The sequence below is a fragment of the Recurvomyces mirabilis genome, assembly GCF_035927965.1.
Source record: "Recurvomyces mirabilis strain CCFEE 5264 chromosome Unknown scaffold_2, whole genome shotgun sequence".
NCBI classification, from domain to species: Eukaryota; Fungi; Ascomycota; class Dothideomycetes; order Mycosphaerellales; family Teratosphaeriaceae; genus Recurvomyces; species Recurvomyces mirabilis.
The window spans coordinates 946,850-966,078 of NW_027041936.1; the positions used below are offsets into that span (position 1 = coordinate 946,850).

The 19,229-nt window shown below is 53.6% G+C and overlaps 5 protein-coding genes across 5 annotated transcripts; 1 reads left to right on the plus strand and 4 right to left on the minus strand.

The window, feature by feature from the left end:
* Positions 1-819: 819 nt before the first annotated feature.
* BUD2 (GTPase activating factor) lies at positions 820-5,546 on the minus strand (the record flags this gene model as incomplete). The annotated part of the gene is made up of 2 exons (XM_064833830.1): positions 820-2,192; positions 2,243-5,546. The coding sequence occupies 2 exons, from the start codon at positions 5,544-5,546 to the stop codon at positions 820-822; spliced, it is 4,677 nt and encodes a 1,558-aa protein (XP_064698791.1).
* Positions 5,547-6,937: 1,391 nt separating this feature from the next.
* On the minus strand, positions 6,938-8,233 carry LTS14_001122 (uncharacterized protein; the record flags this gene model as incomplete). The annotated part of the gene is made up of 1 exon (XM_064833831.1): positions 6,938-8,233. One exon carries the CDS (start codon positions 8,231-8,233, stop codon positions 6,938-6,940), a length of 1,296 nt encoding a protein of 431 aa, XP_064698792.1.
* Positions 8,234-9,210: 977 nt separating this feature from the next.
* Positions 9,211-10,344, minus strand: CPR6 (peptidyl-prolyl cis-trans isomerase cpr6; the record flags this gene model as incomplete). The annotated part of the gene is made up of 1 exon (XM_064833832.1): positions 9,211-10,344. The coding sequence occupies one exon, from the start codon at positions 10,342-10,344 to the stop codon at positions 9,211-9,213; it is 1,134 nt and encodes a 377-aa protein (XP_064698793.1).
* Positions 10,345-12,040: 1,696 nt separating this feature from the next.
* LTS14_001124 (uncharacterized protein) lies at positions 12,041-12,533 on the plus strand (the record flags this gene model as incomplete). The annotated part of the gene is made up of 2 exons (XM_064833833.1): positions 12,041-12,427; positions 12,495-12,533. The coding sequence occupies 2 exons, from the start codon at positions 12,041-12,043 to the stop codon at positions 12,531-12,533; spliced, it is 426 nt and encodes a 141-aa protein (XP_064698794.1).
* A 2,946-nt stretch (positions 12,534-15,479) lies between these two features.
* Positions 15,480-18,839, minus strand: ISW2 (chromatin remodeling complex Adenosinetriphosphatase; the record flags this gene model as incomplete). Its single annotated transcript, XM_064833834.1, has 2 exons — positions 15,480-15,593; positions 15,654-18,839. 2 exons carry the CDS (start codon positions 18,837-18,839, stop codon positions 15,480-15,482), a joined length of 3,300 nt encoding a protein of 1,099 aa, XP_064698795.1.
* Positions 18,840-19,229: the final 390 nt, after the last annotated feature.

Sequence of the window (19,229 nt, forward strand, 5' to 3'; positions counted from 1 at the left end):
GTCAGGTCGCCCGTATATACTCTACCAGCGCTCGTGGCAGCTGCGCCAGGATGTCCGCTTCCGCCTGCTGATGGGATCACTTCGGCATCCCCAGTTCTGCTTATCTCATCTCAGCTCGCCGAACATTTTCGTGATTTTCGTGGCCTCTTGATCAGCCGCATCGGACCTGGCCCCGGATCCGCTCCTTAATGGTAAGCTTCAACCTGGGTATCGCGACCACTCACACCGAGACGGAGATGAAAATGCATAGAAGCAGACACACAAATCTCTGCGATAGACTAGAGAAGGCCCTGAAGGAAGGGAGTGGAGGAGGTGGCCATTGGGACCAGCCCAGTACCCTTGCTGTATGCGTAGCAGACGCCACTGCCACCCTTCCCCGGTGCTGTGTAACGACATCAATCTGCAAGCAACCAATACGATATTGCATCCACCTGCCTATCTCAATCTATGGCCGGAGCAGATATATAGCAGATTGGACGAAACAGCTCGCTTATACGCATGCACTACCGCGCCACCGTGCGAACTCCTTGCGTGGAGCGAACGCCGCGGAGATTGTGGTGCAGCAAGACTGCCTCCCATCTCCTCGCCGCAATGAGGATGAGAGCAATAGGCCACTGAATTGCCATCGCCTTCCAGATACTCTGATGCGGAGGGACGGCACGAGCGTGAAACATCTTCATACCACCCCTCCTAACAAAGCCATGATATCCACGCTATGCCTACATAAGTCACCAAAGAGAACCTCTCCTCATTAAAGGCCCCCCAAAGTGCTCACCCTGGTATCAAATCCCATTCCTCACATCCGAATCCCACAAATCATCACACATGACTCATATCAACCCCCCTCTGCACACTCCCCTTCCTTCCCGCACCTCCACCTCCACTCCCGGCACTTCCACTCCCACTCATCCTACCCTCCCGCTCCCTATCCCTATCCTTCTTCCTCTTCAACGCAGCCAACGGCGTCTTCACTCGCCTCCTACTCTCCTTCTCCACCTCCCTCACCCTCGCCTCCTCCATCTGGACCTGGATCTGCTGCCGCGCGACCTCCCTCCTTTCCCGATGTCGGATTTCCCTCTCATAATTCGGGAGAGCCGTGGTACCACCGCCGGCGGCGGCATGTTCGGTGTCGCTGCTCACGGCGCTGGAGACGTTGCTGGCGCTTGCACTGGCGGATTGGGAATGCGAGTGGTCGGAGCCGCGGGATTGAAGGGCGCGGCGGAGGGAGCCTTGGATACTGCTTCCGAGGCTTGCGGAGCCCGGTCTGTCACGCTCTCGATCTCGTGTGGATTTGCGAGAAGGGTGGGACGTGGTGCCGTCGACGACAGGTGCGATGGTGGAATGCGGGGGTATTTGTTCGTATAGCCTTCTCGCATGTGCTTCGGAATCACCTTCTTTCTCCTCACCTTCGTCAGCGATAGTGTCCCAGTGCCGGGTCCGTCGTGCATCGATCATGCTCCTGCTGGCCATGCCTTGAGGCAGGATCGATGCATCGCTGGCAATCGTCTCGCCAATTGTGTCAAAAGAAGCCTGTGTGGGCATCTCGTCGCTACTTTCAGCATTGGCACTTGCATTATGCTGCAGCTGATCGATGAGCTCCTCCCATTTGAAGCTTAACGGGCTCGCAGGCCTCTCCGCTCTTTCCGCACGACTCAAGCACTCCTGTGTGCGGCTATTCAGGCTGCTGCAGATGGCGTGAAAGGCTTTGAGATCTCCTTCTGCGCTGTTGATGGCACTCAGAATATCGGAGTATCGTCTATTGCGCGCAGTCGAAGCATCAGAACCTGGCCCAGGCGATGTGTACTCCAGCCATAGCTGCACCAGATCCGCATACGCTCGCGCTTGGTCGATGAGATATGGCAGACTTGGAAAGCCTTCTCGACTCGTTGGTGGTAGTCGCTGCATGATCGTCATCGGCGTGCCGTAGCTTAGGTGCGTTTCTGCTGTCGGCACAATCGTTGGGTACGTAGGAGACGATGCGGACGGGCTGGCGTAGACTGATGTAGAGAGTGGAGTCGGTACGTAGCAGATGTCATCGATGAAGCCTTTGAAGCTCTCTCTGTGGTGGCCAAGAAAAGTGTTCATAGGCTCCATCCAGGGCTCTTTATTGCCAAAAGATGCCATGTTCGCCAGTGTCTGCAGTGACTTCGCTATCAGTGTGAAAGTGCGACGGGCACGAGGTTTGATGTCGTCTACGAATGGTCAGCATAGCCATGGATCATATTCAAGGACAAGTGCATACCCTTGAGTAACCCAAACAGCTTCGGGTTGAGCACAGCTGGGCAAAAGAACCGCAAGAACATGAACCCACTAACACTGCTATAGCTCACCGTCCGCAGGAAATCACCATACCGATCCTCCGCGCACGCTCGAATATGCCTGAAGACGATCCGTAGTTCGACAGGACATTTGCTCTTAGCCGCCAAGATCGACTTCCACACATCTTGCGTGAACTGCGTCAGCCGCCTCCAATTCCTCTCAAGGTCCTGAGGGTTGTGAACGCGATTCGGATCGACCTCGCAGTCCGGGTCTTTCTCATTGATCTCCCTGATCTTAGCAGCCAGAGATTCCTCCAGATACTCCTTGCCAACTCGTCGCATATGCGTATCCAAGCTTTTCGTCAGCAGTGTGTTGCCACGAAAGAGCAGATTAGCCTCCACAGTAGCGTTTTTGTTCATATCTCGTACGATCAGCTCACGATCGCTATGCGGATGGCCAGCTGGACCATGACTTTCTGCACTATCGTTCGAGCCGATGCGCCTACTGTAGCGGAGCCTATTCAGCGGTGTCTCTTTCGTCAGGCCATCGATCTCCTCCTCGATTAACGCCATCAGCCAGTCTCCAGCTTTGCCTGAGACCTGATAAATACTAAGCAAACAATCACTCAGGCGCTTAAGCTCGCTCGGGACTATAGCCGCAATCTGAAGGGTCAACTCGTTGCCGAATTTGTGTAGAAGGTCGCTGAGCGGTTTGTAGTCGTGAGCCATGAGTATGACACCCTCCTCTGCTCGCGCTTTGATCAAGACCTCGCCGACTCGCTGATTGTACATGTTGACGACGGGCCACCACTTCTCCACCTCTTTCTCCTCCTCCAGATCCTGTAGTGATATGTCAACCTTCCCGCAAGTAACGTCGAAATTTAGGTTGGTAAATCCTCCATGCTGGTCACTCGTGAACCCATACGCTTCGTGAACAAGTCTGCTTTCATGCATCTCACGCGCGTGAGCACTATCAGGTGGTCTGCGCTTGATGACCACACTCGCGCTTGTGAGGACCGGCGGCAGGTCATTGAAGTCGAATGTCTCGCCCCAGAGTGGCGCAAGACCTTCAAACTTGACTGCCGTCTTGCCACGAGTCTCGTTGTCCAGCAGGACCTCCGCATAGTAACCGTGGTGGTCTGCTTTGACGGCGTGACTGCGACTATGGCTGAAGTCCGGATTCGCACTGTTCGGCGCAGATGCTGGAGGGAACATCTTCGCCTCGACCATTCGAATGCTCAGACTGCGCTCTACCCGAAACATGTCTCTTGTGCTTGAGGCCTGCGCCATGTCGTGCGCAATTGACGATTCTGCATCTCCGTTGCTTTGCTCTGGCGGACCATATAATTGCGGTATGGTGAATGCGCGAAGTAGCACAAACCAGACTTCAAAAAGCACTCTACTCTCCAGACTCAAGAAGATCGGGCGTAGGAAGTTCTGCGGATTGTTGTTTAGGCTCGCAGTGTACTGCGGATATATCGCCAAGCAGAAATCGTTCTCCAGCACACTGGAGTCAAGTCTCTGTATCGCGCATCGACTCAGATGGCTGAGCTGTACCACGGAGATCAGGCTGTTGTCTGCATCGGAGTGGAGCTTCAGCTCGCCGTTCTCTCGCAACTGTCCGCTTATATGCCGCCACCTTCTCGAGCCATGACTTTGCATTCGATATGCTTGCGGTCTTGTACTGCTTGCTGATGCCGCAGCGCTGGGGGCCTGACTGCTGTAGCCGACATTCGTATCCCAATATGTCATCTTGCCGATCTTGATGACCGGCGCCTCCTTGTGCGCACTCACTACTGACTTCCGCCTGTCACTCTTGCTGCTACCAGCCCGCTCACGCTGCGATCGCGCGGAGGACATTCGTGGGGGCGGGTCTGGTCGTGCTGGTATTACAGGAACGGAAGCATAAGGAGGTAGCTGACCGTTACCATTGGCGAGGGCGCGACTTGCTGGTATCTCTCTTGCGCTCCAGTACAGGAAGGTCGCATACCAAGAATCAAAATCATTCTGCGTCTGCAGCTTGATGTGGAGCTCTAGGTCCGAGTGAGGTGACACCACTTCCAGATATGGCGTATCGTCCTCGACATGATGCCTGACATTGCAACCCTGGAGCCTAGAGACGAGACTCCTATGGGTGCCTTCTGAGCTTCTGGACTCATACATCAAGCTGCCGGTCTCCTCCTTGACATAGCAGTAGATCTGGCTCCATCGACTAGTCTCACCACGCCGGAAGCTAACATTGCCACTCATGCGTCCATTAAGAGTCTTCATCAGATGCACGATGCGCCTCGCGTTTGGTGCTGGCAGGCCAGAAGTAAGCGAATCGACCGTACTCGAGGAAATGGGCGATATTGAACGTCCTCCCGCCGAATCGACCGGTGTCTGTACTGGCGAACCTAGAGACATGATTGAAGGTGCCGAGGGCGGTGATGTCGCAGCCGGTACGGATGCCAGATATTCGGCGCCTTGATACACTGGCGAAGAGGGCGAATGGACGCTTCCAATCCTATTCCGACTCTTAAGCAGCGCAGTCGGCGACCGCTCTCTCCTTCTCGTCTCTTCCAAAGTCCTTGTCCGCGGTCGCACACCACTTCCTTGCGCATCTCTATTACTTGTGGTCGTTGGGACAGCACCCGTAGAGTGGAGCTGAGATTGCCCGTTACTGCGACTGCTACTCCGTGCCAACATTCCAGACGGCGTCCGCGCGGTCGTCCCCACCGACCCGTGCCTGCTTCCATCCGGACTGGTCTGCGCCAACCGCGCCTCCCTCTCCCACTCATTCTCACGCACCAACCTCCGCTGCTTGTGCGACGACGCAGAGTTTGCAAGTCCACTGCCAAACGGGGTATGTGCAGCCGGTCCACCCACAATCGTCGTCGTGGTGCCCAACCCCACACCTAACATTTGCGAAGCGCCGAACGGAATGAAGGCTCGCTCGAAACTCGTCGTACCACGTTCTGGAACGAGCGGACTGCTTTCCTGGCTCATGTCCGTGTCCCCGGCGTCGTCGGGTGTCACAGCGCGGATCGTATTTGCAGATTCCCTGAGCCCGGCTGTGGTTGGGAGACTTGGGCGCTGCTGGGCCATGCTTGATGGGTCGGTCAGAGAAGGGTATTGCGAACCTCCACCATTCTCCTCCGCTTGTCTTTGCTGCTGCTGAAGCCGTCGCTGTTCCTGCTGTTCCCGAACTTGTGCTTCCCTTTCCTCCTTCAACCACTCGTCATACGGGTTCATTTCCTTCTTCCGTCTCGTCTCCGTCCATCGCTGTCGAGTGCCATTGGTCTCCATCACCTGCAACACCACAGCAAGCCCTATCTCGCCTGTGTATCCTCACCCAGCAGCCTCTTGACTAAACCCGCCGCTGTCGATGTGCGTAGGACGGGCGAATGGCGCTGACGGCGCATATCGCAAGGTCGATTTTCCCGTACCCTGCTCGTCTGTCTAACCTTCACAGCTCTTCTCACCACCACAAACGAAGCCGCACACGCAAGTGACGTTCCTTTCTTGCGCACTACCCGCAATGCCCTCTACTCCACTACCAAGACCCAGGCTTCCGACTCCACAATATTGCCCTTAGCCGAATTATCCGCGAGAAAGTCCACCAGAATTACTTCAGCAACACACTCGCTACTCATCTCTTTCACACCTTAACTTCCAATGCAATACGAAGCGATGGAAGGACACTAATGACAACACACGTACAGGAACCAGGCACGGTGGCGCTAACGAGATGGAGGTGTGCTGGCGAAATGCATGCGTAGAGAGGGCACGGCTGTCACTGCCGGCGACTACTGCACTTAGACGAGGAGCTGGCACTTTGGCTCGAGATTGAAGATGTGGGGGTGAACCCAATTGACATGATGGGCGATGGAACGATATTACTCTACTGGTTCACCTGTCCTCAACCATTAAAGCTTGGTGGTCAACAATGGTGTTGTCTTGCTGATCCCATCTCACCTACACACCTTCACTCGTCGCTTGGGAGCTCGTATCTCGACACATAACTTTGAGCGTTTGATGCTCGAGCCCGAAACAACAGTTGCAGCCACCCTGATCCTGACCCGCCAAGCTCTAACGGAAACACCACCGTCCGTGCATCTTCAACGGCAGCCCTACATTTCATTGCGGGATGCGGTATGAGATGATGACAGGCGGTAAGACGTGTTGATCACTCGCTTCGCCATACTCTCTTCCAAATTGGACAATGAGGGTGCTAGCACTCAGTCGATAGTCTGAAGTGGTCTCGCATGTATATCGTCTCTACAATGCCAGTCACGTCGACCATGATCCCTCCCGAACTCGGAGCAGGACAAGGACCTCTCCACTCAGCACGAATTTGTCGCCACCGTATTCGCTTAGACCATATTGGTCAGTGTGAAGTCAGCATGACCGTAGTGGCTGATAGATATACGATGATCGAGGTGAAGCGCAAAGACGTGGGCAGTAGATACTTGAGGTGACAAGTGCATAATGGAAAACGCGCCATTCTCATAATCTGCCTATTGGTATCTCATATCTGAATGAACATGAAATCAAGAACCAAGATAGCCCATTATACGCCATTGACCACCACTCAAATTCCTGTCCAAGCCGATTGGGCAAGACTGCTACCTCGTACCAATGCACTATACTACCTACTCGTCCGACCATAATAAGAACTGACAGAGACATCATATCCATCAGGTATTGGTGCGGCTACGACTACCCTCGACATCAGGCGAGGAGATGGGACTCAAGCCCGAGTTCCTTACACCACTCAAATCTCCACTAGCCGTCTTACGAACAGCCTGTCGCATCGTCTCGATATTCAACTCGCCGTGTTGACCTGGTGGAGATCCGATGTGACTGGTCGATCGTACCGGCGATTGATCAGAAGCTGGATTGATGCTGACACCTGGTAGTGGTGGGGTGGTAACACCACCGCCAAGACTGCCTTTCGGCGACGTAGGCGAGCGCATAGGCGAGCTGGCATGCTGCTCATGTATTCGCGTAGGAAAGCTTCCAGGTAAGGAGGAGGATGGGCTAGCCATGTGCAGACTGTCCTTACTTCCCAGCTCACCCAACGATGATCCGCTGGCTGCTTGCTGCTGATGCTCCGTTTGCACCACATCGGCAAAAGAGATGAAGCTCAATCGACGCACATCATTCGGATCCAGTTGGCCGTACGTACTCGCTCCCTCATCCTCCATGAGGTTCCCAGTTGAAGGTAGCTGGCCAAGCGAGCTGTGCATATCTGCCGCCGTCTCACTCCCAGCATGCCTCAAACCAGATGGATTATGCAGCTCCCTCAGATCAACATGGCTGGCGGACCCCTCGAGCACTTTCTCCCCAGCCGGCTGGTGCGCAGAAGAAGTCACAATCTCCACCTCATCCGCACCCAACTTCGAGCTCGTGATCGCTTCAACCGAGGCTTCCAGTGCTGGCGGGATATGGTCTTCCGTCAGGACATGCGTGGGCATATGAGCCGGTGAGAGTTCATCCTGGAGATTCGAGAGTGGGATGGGTTCTTGCACGCTACGCTCGAAGATCTCGCTTGAGGCGGGGCTGTGTAGGCGTGGAGAGCTGGAGCGGAGGCGAGAGGGCGATGCGGCTGCTGCGCCGAGAGCGGATGGGTATGGATGGCGAGGTGAGATGGGTATAGGTTGTGGATGTGCTTTTCGCTCTGAAGTGTTTGTTGTAGTGGAAGGGCCTCTCATAGCATTGATAGCTGCTTGTGTGGAGGGTAGCATGCCGCTGCCGACAGCTGGTGACGACTCCATACTTTGTGCCTCGCCTTCTTCCCTCTTCTTCCCTCCTAGTCCAAGACCGAAGATCCTTCTCGTACCAGTCTTCGGGTCGATTTGGCGTTCGTCGATATCAGTCTCGTCGCTCAATGGGTCCGGAGCTTGTTGCTCAGCTGGCAATAGTGGCGCACCGGAGCTCTGCGGAGAGATGGAGCTATTATTCTTCGGTGGAAGACCTTGCGACGGAGGCATTACCGCATATGTAGTAACTGCGGGTATTCCTGATGGGCGCAATGCGGCAGTCGTCAATGGCTGGCCAGGGCTGGAGAGGCGACGAACAGCTGATCAACGATATCGTTATCTCGGGTTCATCTCTTCCATTTCCGCACAGCTGGGAGACAGTCTCAAAGGTTCAGCCTCTATGATATCTGTGACTGCACTTCCTCTTCCCTTAGACTAGGAAAGAAGATTGTAATAGCTGCCTTCCAATCGCACAAGCTCTTCCACAGCTCCTCCGCCCGGCGCCCCATCTACTACCTAAAGACGGACAGTCAGGTGGAATATGACGCAGCTCTCCAATCTTTGGCGGGACGGATTCGGCATCTACACACATGACTGGACCCTTGAACCATGTCTACTTTCTCTACCTAGCTCCTGATCGTCACACCTACTTTTCTTCTGAACGCGTGTCTAGAAGGCATGAAACTGTTGATCTCTCGTTTCATCGTATCATGACCGATGCTGTGAACGGGAGCGAGATTGTGATACTACATCTTTTCCATCCGCCACGACCGCTGACCTACGTCCCTCACTGTGTCCCGCAATCGAATCCACCATCGACGGGTCACGGCAAACGGCAACTCGTATCGATGCGTTTGACGTTGCACCTAGCTCGGCGCCATTCTATGCTTGTCTTGCTTCGATGGGGTAAGATGATCTTGTACTTACATCCACTGGAATCCGATCATCCGGAGTATATACTTGCATGACCAGACTTGGGGCATATTGATGCTATGTAACCAGAGACCACATCCATCCACCTGAGCTCCGTCTTGGCCTCCCACTGTATCAAACGGTTTACTTGCATGCTCTGTGCCTGATCGCCACAGAATTCTCGAGACGGCTCAAGCACTTTCTTTCATTGTCATGATCGTCAACAAAACATGCAGTGATGCAGCAGCCACGAAGCAGGAACGCCATCGCTAATCACGCCAATGACTTTTGCCTCCTCAATCAAACATCTTCGAGAACGCCTTCTTCTCCTTCTCCCTCCTAGCAGCCCCCGCCTTCTTCACAGCCGCCAACTCATTCTTAATCCCCGCATCACCAGGATTGCACTTCTCAGCCTCCTGCAAACACTTGAGCGCCTCGTCCTCGTTCTTGCTATCCTTCGCTGCGACACCCTTTCTGAAGAGTGCCTTGGCCTTCTGCTTGTCATCGATCCCAGGGACAGCCAGAGCTTTGTCAGCCGAGGAGGCAGACTCGCGCAGCATGTTGAGCTTGTACTCTAGCATACTGCTGTTGCTGTATAGCGAGATCTTGAGCTGCGCCATCTGGTTCCCGATATCCTTCGGGTCATTCTCGAGAGGCTCAGGGTACTCGTGTAGGTATCGTAGCGCCTTCTGATACTTCGCCAACCCTAGCTTAAGGTCCCCGCCCTTGAAAGCCTTGTTACCCATATCCTTCAACTCCGTCGCAATGGCCACGATTTCCGTGCCCTTCCACTCCTGGTCCTTCTCTAGCTGGTCTTCGGGAAAGTCCTCGTACTTATCGCCTGTAGCATCCGGTGCCTTTTGTGTGAATTCTGCCAGATCTGCTCCTTCGGGAATCTCTCCGCAATCCGTGATCTCGCAATCGCTGTCTGGCTTATCGTTCGCACCAACCTTTGTGTTCTCCACCTCCCTGATCACACTTTTCCCACTGATCACCTCGCCGAACACGACGTGCTTTCCATCCAAATGCGGTGTCTTGACCGTCGTCACGAAGAATTGACTCCCGTTTGTTCCAGGTCCAGCATTAGCCATACTAAGCAGGAACGGCTTCTCATGCTTCAACTCGAAATTCTCGTCCGCGAACTTCTCCCCATAGATACTCTCTCCTCCTGTGCCATTTCCAGCAGTGAAATCACCACCTTGGATCATGAATTGCTTGATCACACGGTGGAAGAGTGATTTCTTGAAGTGTAGGTCCACACCCGCATTGCCTTTGCCTTTTTCGCCAGTACAGAGTGCGCGGAAGTTGTCGGCTGTGAGTGGGACTATGTCGTTGTAGAGCTCGAAGACTACTGTACCGATTTCGTGGCCGCCGATGGAGATTTTGAAGAAGACGCGGCTGCGTTTGGCTGGGGTGCCGTTGGGTGCCATTGTGGGTGGCGGAGAGTGCAGTCACTGTAGAAGATCGTGTGTGCTGGCTGTGGTAGTTGGTGCGTTGAGAGAGAAGCAGGCGGTCGTCGTTCAATATGAGTTGTTGTTGTTTGCAGCTGAAACCTCCAAGACCCTCTCGAAAGTGATCGAATTTCTGCCCCACCTTCGACCCCCACATCCATGCTCTTCTCATGCAGGTACCATACTCCAACACCTCATCAATCATTCTTTCGGTCTGCTAGACTCTCCATCAGACTCGCCGGGCGATTACCAGCCTGAATATTCCAAGAAAGACCAAAGGGGCATCCTCACCATATCCCTCTGCCAGTTCCTGCTCCAGCTCAAGTACCACGTTTCCTCCTTCCAGCTCCATCCGCCTGTGACCTTCTTCCCAGGTTGCTCCGTACCAGCGTGCAGTCTCATCGACATTGATATGCTCCGGCAGGAGCTGGAACACGATCAGAAGGAGGAATGCGACCTCGCGAATGCCCATCCTCAGTCAAAAACTCGGGGTTCGTGAGATGTCCCCGATGACGGTAATTTTGCCACGATCGAGTGAGAAACAGTGCTGTCAAACTGGGTAGCGACTATGGCAACTTTAGCTGTACGGCCTTCAAGATACAACAATCAAACCCTATCTGCTCGACCTCCAGAGCACTTGCGGCTTACAATTCGAGACTGGAAACAGCTTACACATACTTCGATATTCCTTTCCACGCGACAGAGGTGGCTACATCGTATTTAGCTTTGATCATCCAGCTGACAAGCTCAGCAAGAAAAATCTACCAGAGCAATGTCTCCATTCTCCGGGTTCGCCACGCACGCTCATCCGCTGACCACTTCTCTGTTCCATACGTCCTCCCTATGAGGCGTTTCACGAGTCCTCACCTACTCTGACCTTCTCATAACACTGAGGCGGCCAAGCCTCCACGCACCGCCAGTGCTTCGGATTGTCCTCGCAGAAGTACTGGCACTCGACGCCGCCATGGCGGAAAGACTGGTAGGCTGCGCACTCGATGTCGCACCCACGTGGTAGGCTAGGCGTAGTTAGATGATATGTCCTCATATGAGCGATGTTTGTCGACTCCCTTGTTCGAAATCGAAGAGAGTGGGCTGGCGTATTGCGAGTCCGTGGCTTTCATGTGGGTTGGCGAAAAGGACAGGACTTGTTACTTACATCTGTGATAAGATGCGCGGCTGCGACTTCATTGAGTAGGTCATGGTCGTCTGTTCTTCGACCCTTTGGGCAGGGGCGGCTGTCACAAAGGTGGCTAGGCCGAGGAGTGCTGCGATGGTGAACCTCATGTTGATTCGTCTTCTCGTTTGCTGCCTATTCTTGTATGTTCGCAGTTGATGGTTGGAAGGTCTTCAGATGGGTGAGGTCGATACATATGTTCGAGCGCGCAATAGAGAGTGTGCGTGACTAGCTTGCTTACCGTGAGTTGCTGACATCTGTGCCTACACCATGTCGTGTGTAAGCAGATTCGATATCACGTCCATCAAGTGTCCTCAAACCCAACTTCGAGCACAGTAGCCTGACGAGCTTTATATACTGTACCTCACTCCAAACAAACAACATTTTCAACAGCACCTTTCACAAACATACCCTATCGAACTCATTGACCAATCATACATCATCATCATCATCATCATGTGGGTTAAAAAGTACCTTCCGACGATCTTGCTCTTCACCACTATGGCCGCAGCTGGCCAACAGCCCTCCATCGACCTATATGGCCTAAAGAGTGGGTGCTGTCGCGTCTGGTCCGCAGCACGCGGTTGCATCGAAGCTTCCGAAAATGCCGAAGCTGGCTGCGGTTCGGTCGATCACGCGCCCAAGAATATGCCAGCCGACTGCGCAGTCATGATGATATCGAGTGGCGAATGCCTCGAAGAGAAAGATGGTCGAGAGGATGGCTGGAATGCTTCCGACGGCCCGGGCGGCAGTAGACTGGCGAGTGCGGTTCAAGCTGCTGGCACGTTGACGAAAGTATATCATCATTATACCGCTACGTTCACAGCTACGTCGCCTACGGAGGTCTTCTTGAAGACTACTCTTACTGTTGAGAGTAGTCCTGTCTTGGTGAGTCTTTCAGCGGAATGTAGAGCGAGGTGTGTAGGCTTATGTGCTGACTTCATGTCCAGACCAGAATGGAGACTGTTACGGCGACCAGGGGCCAAAGTATTAATAGGCCCAGTATTGTCACTGGAGCGTGGGAGTCCTAGTCGTGCTGGGAAATGGGCGAGATCTGTTGACGAGAAGTGTAGCGTGCAGTCCTTGCTGGATAAGCTGGTCTCCTGCAGGCTTAATAGGCGTTGTGGAACTTATGGTAGATTCGTAGAGTACTGTACTACAGGGTGTCTGATGATGCACCGTCGTATCTCCATCTCATTATATTGCTGCGCATTCTGCTTTTCGGAGGTCAATCTGGCCTTCTGCTGCATATGGGTCATGTGCGTTGGCTCCCTCGCCAAGAAGTGGTGGCAATACTGGAGACCTCTGGAAGAGGCCAAGGATCTTCCTTATTGCTACTCTCTCCTTGGTTCACTACATACATACTGCATGACTTCGTGCGACGCCACTCGGAGTCACATCTAGCATAGCCGTCTCGCTAGATCGTACTCAAAACAGCCACAGATACTCCATGTTGCTGCTCAGATCGTCAGCCTCTTACACCGCACAGGATCAGCCAGAACTGAGGACTCAGCATTATTGACCTTTCTCGAATCCACTGTGCCTCTACCGCGCGCCTGTTGGCCTTCGTGAGCGCTTCAGTATCGCTTTGTCGGCGTGAAAACTTCATGAAGCGGCCTAACGAGGATGTGGTCTTTTGTTGAGTTGATCGCTGGTGCTTGGTGGGTATCGATTTGGATGAGCCAGGACGCAGTCTGCTGAACAGACTCTGTGATCGCTTAATTGCTGATGGCCGATCTGGTAGTTCCGATGGAATGACGAGCGCTTCGCGATCGGGCGAGTTGATGTAGATAGAGCTTCGGCGGCTGCTTTGTGGCTCATGGCGAGCTTGCGAGGACGTCGAGGCTTGTGTCATACTGACTACGGTTCCAGCGGATGAGGTTGCTTGTTGTGCGAGTTTCCCTACCGTCATGTCAAGATGTGGCGTGATGGACGCGATGAACCAAGGCGCCAGGATGCCAGATGAGGGACGTGAGTACCGTTCTCGCAGCAATCAGGTAGCTGTCTAGTTACTGCTCTTCCAGCAGGAACGAGACACACGATGCATGCCATGCTGAGTACGATCTCACCCTGGCGTCAGCGTACGGACCTCTAGATTATTGTTTGTGTAAGGCTGGCATCAGCTGACCAAGTCGCACTGACGAATGATATCAGCCTCTCAGCTCAGCTATGCTTGTTGGCTAGCAGCCAAATCTGTTCACTGGCCTGTTAAATTCAATCTCCGCACAGTGAGGAATAGATGGTGCATGTGGAATACAGGATGAACGCAGTCGTAGGTAGTGAGCGGTCCAATCTCACTTCGTATTGGTAGCCCAAAAGCTGATGGTGAGGTGACAACCACGATTGGCGACACTGAAGTATGTTAGAATACCAGCAAGCACTCAGCTATTGCTATCGCTGTATCAAAGGCATGATCAAAGGTTGAAAACGTTGAAGATCGTCGGGGCTGATGGGAACTGAACCTCAGCTCATAGTATTGCCTGTGAGGTGCTGATGCCATGAGGCGATCGTGATCAGACCGAAAGACTGCCGTCAGCTGGATGGCGATATTGGGTCCATCTACTTGTGTTCGTGGTCCAAGTTGTGATCATGAACAGGCAGTAAAGGAGCACATCGTGGTATGTGCGTGACTTGGCCAAGGCACTAGGCCTGTTCCGGCATTGGGATGTCGCGCTCGTGAACTTCACTTCATTTCACTTTGCGATCATGGGTTTTCATTTATCCTCCATAAGGACCATGACCCGTTCTATTCCGTTCAGACCAGGTCGTAGCGTACACTATGCGGGCGAGTGTTGCGATCCCGTCTCGAGTAACGGTAGTCTCCATCCATCCGAAGACACGGCCTCAATCTAGCAGGAATCTCGATAACAGCTCAGGATAATTCAGGGGAGACCGACCTGCCGCGGGCCATCACGGACGACACTATGGACTGGTACCAGAGTGCATCAAGTCCTGCGCACCAGGTCAGCGCGGACTCTTGCCGAGTGGAGTCGAAAATGGAAAGAGCAAAAATCGTTGGTCACGGTGCTTCCAACAACGCCCCTCTAGAAACGCTCTTGTCGTTGTCATGTTGGCTACCAGACTTCTACACGCCTTTGCACATATGTCTCATACTGTAGCACTGCGGCTGGTCCGCCACTCGAGATTGCGGGTGAATGGTTCATGCACCCGAAGCAGAGCGGACGCATGCTTGCCGGGTATTGCCAATTCGCGGCAGGACCTTTGGTGGGCTGCTGCGACTCTTCGTACCTCAAAGCCGCTCTGCCAAACTCTGGCACCGCTTGTAAGTATGAAGTATGATTAGCAAAGTTGCTATTTCATCAACTAACTAAAATCACTGGCATTTCTGCTGGCCTTGGGTTGGACGTCTCTGACGACCACAACTAGGCATCATTCGGGAAAAGACGGCTCATTAGGGGAATGACGGCTCCAAAAACATGTGTGTTACAATGTTGTGGTCTGAATCTGCTCTAGATCAACCACATTCTTCTTTCAATCACACCACACTTCTTTTGGTTGTTCTGATAAAACTATATTTGGCTAAGCCATTGTTGCGACAGCAGTAAACACTTTGGTATGCCAGGGGTCCTTTACACGAGCATGTCGATGGAGATGGGAACGCGGAGAGTTCGAGCGTAACGTACAACTTTCTCTGATGCTATGGAGCATCAGCAGCCTTGGAGATCATGTAGATGTAACAGAGCTCGCTCCAAGTCCTACTCTATCGAGTTCGCCACTCGATACGCACAGCAGCAATAAAACGCATCATCAGATAGAGTGCTTGCACCCAAAACGCCTGTGCCATCTCCAGCACTGCTTGCGCCGACCGTGGTATTGTTGCTGTTCACAACACTCAATCTGCACCTATAAACGCCGTGCACATCATCTGAACATCAGTATCCCGCATGTATCCCATTCTGCCCATCTCAAACGAACTGCGCTATCGCTTCCTCGCCTTGCTCTTCTTGCTCGCGCCACCAGAAGCAACAGTATCTTCGCTCGCAGCACGAGACGTACCGTTAGGTGTTCCCTTGACACCGTTCACAGCCTTGTTCTGCAGCACAAGAAAGTCAGCAATCACATCCCGTCATCTCAAGCTAGCAGTACGACATACCTTGACAGCTCCACCACTGACCCTGCCTTTCTTCACAGAAGGCTTCTCCTCCTCCTCTTCATCTTCAACCTCATCCACAACCCTCTTATTCTCCTTCCCATTCGCAGACCCACCACCCTCCATCTCGCGCGTGACGGTAGTAACGAGCGTCGCACACCTCCTGCTCAACTCCTGCGGCGTACGGCTGAGGAAGAACCAATCGAACCTAAAAAGCGGGCTCTCGCGAATCTCATCCCTCAACTTCTCATACAGCCCTTCCGAATCAAGTCCATACTTGTCCAGCATGACAAGCAAGAACCGGTCTTCCTCCTCAGTATACACCTTCTTATTCGTCGTCGAGACCGTATAACTCAGCTTGAGCTGCTGGAGCGGGACGCGGTACATCTTCAACTTCTTCTTCAGCATATCCCTCTGCTCAATCACACGCGCACTCCTCGCCTCACCCTCCTTGACGGCGCTATAATGCTTCTCCCAATTCTGAATCTCCTTGTACCTCTTCCAGAACACAGCGGCATACTCCTTCACCTCGCGCATGTCTTTGCTATCGACTTCTGAGGCAATCTTCTCAAAGTCCTTGCGACCCCATTTCGCAGAGCCGTTGACGAATTGCTGGAAATCGCGTTTGTTCCAGTCGCCGAAGCCTTGCTCGGCAAGATAATCCTTCTCCTGGATCTCCTGCTCAGTCAGAGTCTCAGCTTCGTCAATCATGCGCTGCTCGATCTGTTGGTCTTCTGTGCGCGACTCGAGTGTGTCTTCTTCGCCTTCGGGAAGTGGTGCCTTGATGTTGTTCTCCTTGCGGAACCAGGCAGTCTCCTTGTCTTGGAGGTCACCGAGGCGAGGGTCGAAGAATTGGTAGTCGTGCATAGCTTGCTGTCTGGGAGCGCGAGGCACTCTCGGCTTGGGATCGGCTTTCGGTCCACCAGTCATGAGTGCGTTGCGATAATACTTGTCCATGCTGTAGCTCTGCTCCTTGCGCTCACGCTTGGACGGGTTGATCCAACTCAAGCCGATCTCCTTCTTGCGATTGATGAAGCTCTCACCGTTCCACTCGTATGCAGCGCCCGCCTCCGAGTTGAATTTCTGAACATCGTCGAGACCGAGCTTCTCGTACTTCGCGTTGATCTGCTTCGTACGCTCCTCACCGCGACGAAGCAGCTCGTCGAGCTCATTCTCAGCATCCGTGCCCTTCTTACCAAAAGCGCCATAGCCCTCCGTGTCCGCGAAGATGGTCTCGGCACCGTGCTGAATCATGCCTAGCAGCTCGTCCTTCGATGCAGCCTGCTTAGCTTGCTGCTGAGCACGACCTTGCTGAATGACGAGTGCATCGAGCCGAAGCTTCTGCGCAGCACGCTCGAGCACCTTCTCCTCGATAGCGTTCTCGGTAACGAAGCGGTAGACGTAGACCTGCTTGGTCTGACCAATACGATGAGCACGGTCCATGGCCTGCAAATCAGCCTGAGGATTCCAATCAGAGTCGAAGAGCACGACAATATCAGCCGTAGTCAGGTTGATGCCGAGCCCACCAGCACGAGTTGTGAGAAGGAAGAGGAACTTCTCGGACTCCGGCTTGTTATACTCGTCAATTGCTGCAATACGGTCCTCGTGTGCGGTCGAGCCATCGATACGGCAGTACTTGTAACCGCGCATGACGGAGTAGTCTTCCAGTATATCCAGTACGCGAGACATTTGCGAGAAGATGAGCACTCGGCTACCTTTTGCCTGCACCCTCTTCAACAACTTGTCGAGCATGACCATCTTCGCGGCATTGTCGACTAGATGCTCATCAGTGGTGTATGGAGGACCAGGCTCTGCGCCATCGAACAAGTATGGGTGGTTACAGCATTTGCGAAGCTGCATCACGATGTTCAAGAGACGAGTCTTGCTCTCCTTCTTGCCGCCAGCACCGTTGACGGCGTCAATGTCCTTCTCCAAAATGCTTTTGTACCACTTGATCTGCATCTCGCTCATGCCCACGTATAGATTAACTTCTTTCTTCGGTAGCAAGCTCTTCTCCACATCGCTCTTGACACGGCGCAGCACGAAAGGTCGCAAGACACGATGCAGCTGCTGCACCACCGCATCTTGATCGTCGTTTTGGCCGCTGAACCATTGGTCGAAGGCTGAGGAGTCACCGAAGACATCTGGGAGGAGGAAGTTGAGCAGAGCCCACAGTTCGTGCAGGTTGTTCTGAAGAGGTGTGCCGGTAATCAGGAGTCGGTTTCGTGAGTTGAAGATACGAATGATCTGTGCAAGCGAAGACTCCTCGTTCTTGATACGATGAGCCTCGTCAATGATGATGTACTCCCATGCGAACTTCTTCAGGTGGCTCTTCTCGCGTAGGATCATCTCGTAGGATGTGATGCAGACATCGAACTTCTCGTCAAGCAGACGATCCTGGATGAGGTCGTGGCGCTCATCTTTCGCGCCTTGCAACACGAGAACATTGATCTCAGGAATCCACATGGCGCATTCTCTTGACCAGTTGTCCAGGGTCGATTTCGGCACTGCAATGAGATGCGGACCATTGATACCGTGCACGAAGCGTAGATAGCCGAGGAAGGAGATTGTCTGCAGGGTCTTGCCCAGACCCATCTCATCCGCAAGAATACCAGAGATACCGTTCTCGTGCAGGCTGATCAGCCAGTTGAGCCCAGCGACCTGGTAATCCCTCATCTCGCCACCCTGAATGTATGACGGACTCTCGCGAAATATGACGCCCTCTTCCTTGCCGACCTGCTTGCCTTGGCGCAGCAACTCAGCATCCTCTTCCTTCTCCGTCCGTCTTCTCCTCTCGCCAGCCGCACCTCCCTTGCGTTTGTTTCCAGCAGCCTTGACCTCCTCATCATGCTGGTCTTGGCGATCGATCTCAGCCATGACTTGTCTGATCTTCGGGTCCGGATTCGTGTCGATGAAGTGACGGAAAAGATCTGTCAAGCCTAATAGGTAGCGAAAGCGGCGGATTGTGTCGTCGTCCTTGGTATCGCCTAAACGGTCATGCTTCTTGCCGAACATGCTCTTCCGCAACGCGTTGCCCTCCCATCGCCTTGTACGTCCATCTGCCCGGTCGCCAGCTACACTATTGGCGCCTGTGGGATTGGATTCCGAGTCTGTGTAGTCGGGAGTGTCGAGCATTGGGACGTCAGGCATGGTGCCGTCGCCCACACCGAGAGCACCAAGGCCACTCATGGTGACTGGGTATGTGGGGTGTGATCGAGTGAAGGCGGAAGTGGAAGATGACGCGCTGTTTGCGCAACGGTAGTTGAAGCGTGCCCAATATGCGTGCCTCAATTGTCAGGTCCTGGGGCGTGGTTATCGCCAGATGATGTGCCTGAAGGAACACAATGCTGCGATGGCCTTTGATGATGATGTTGTCGAGGCCGTCACGTAGCTTGACGCGTGCAGTGGTAGTGTAGTAAACTGCAAGAATCGTGGGGTGTTCGAAAGGACGACTTTCCTCAAAGGTAACTCACTAGCGCGTCACGCGTGGTCCGAGCTCATACACGAATTATGCAGCTATGGAAGCCACTACCTTCACTACGCCTTGCCGGTCTGCTGGGATGGCAGATGCAGGCGCGT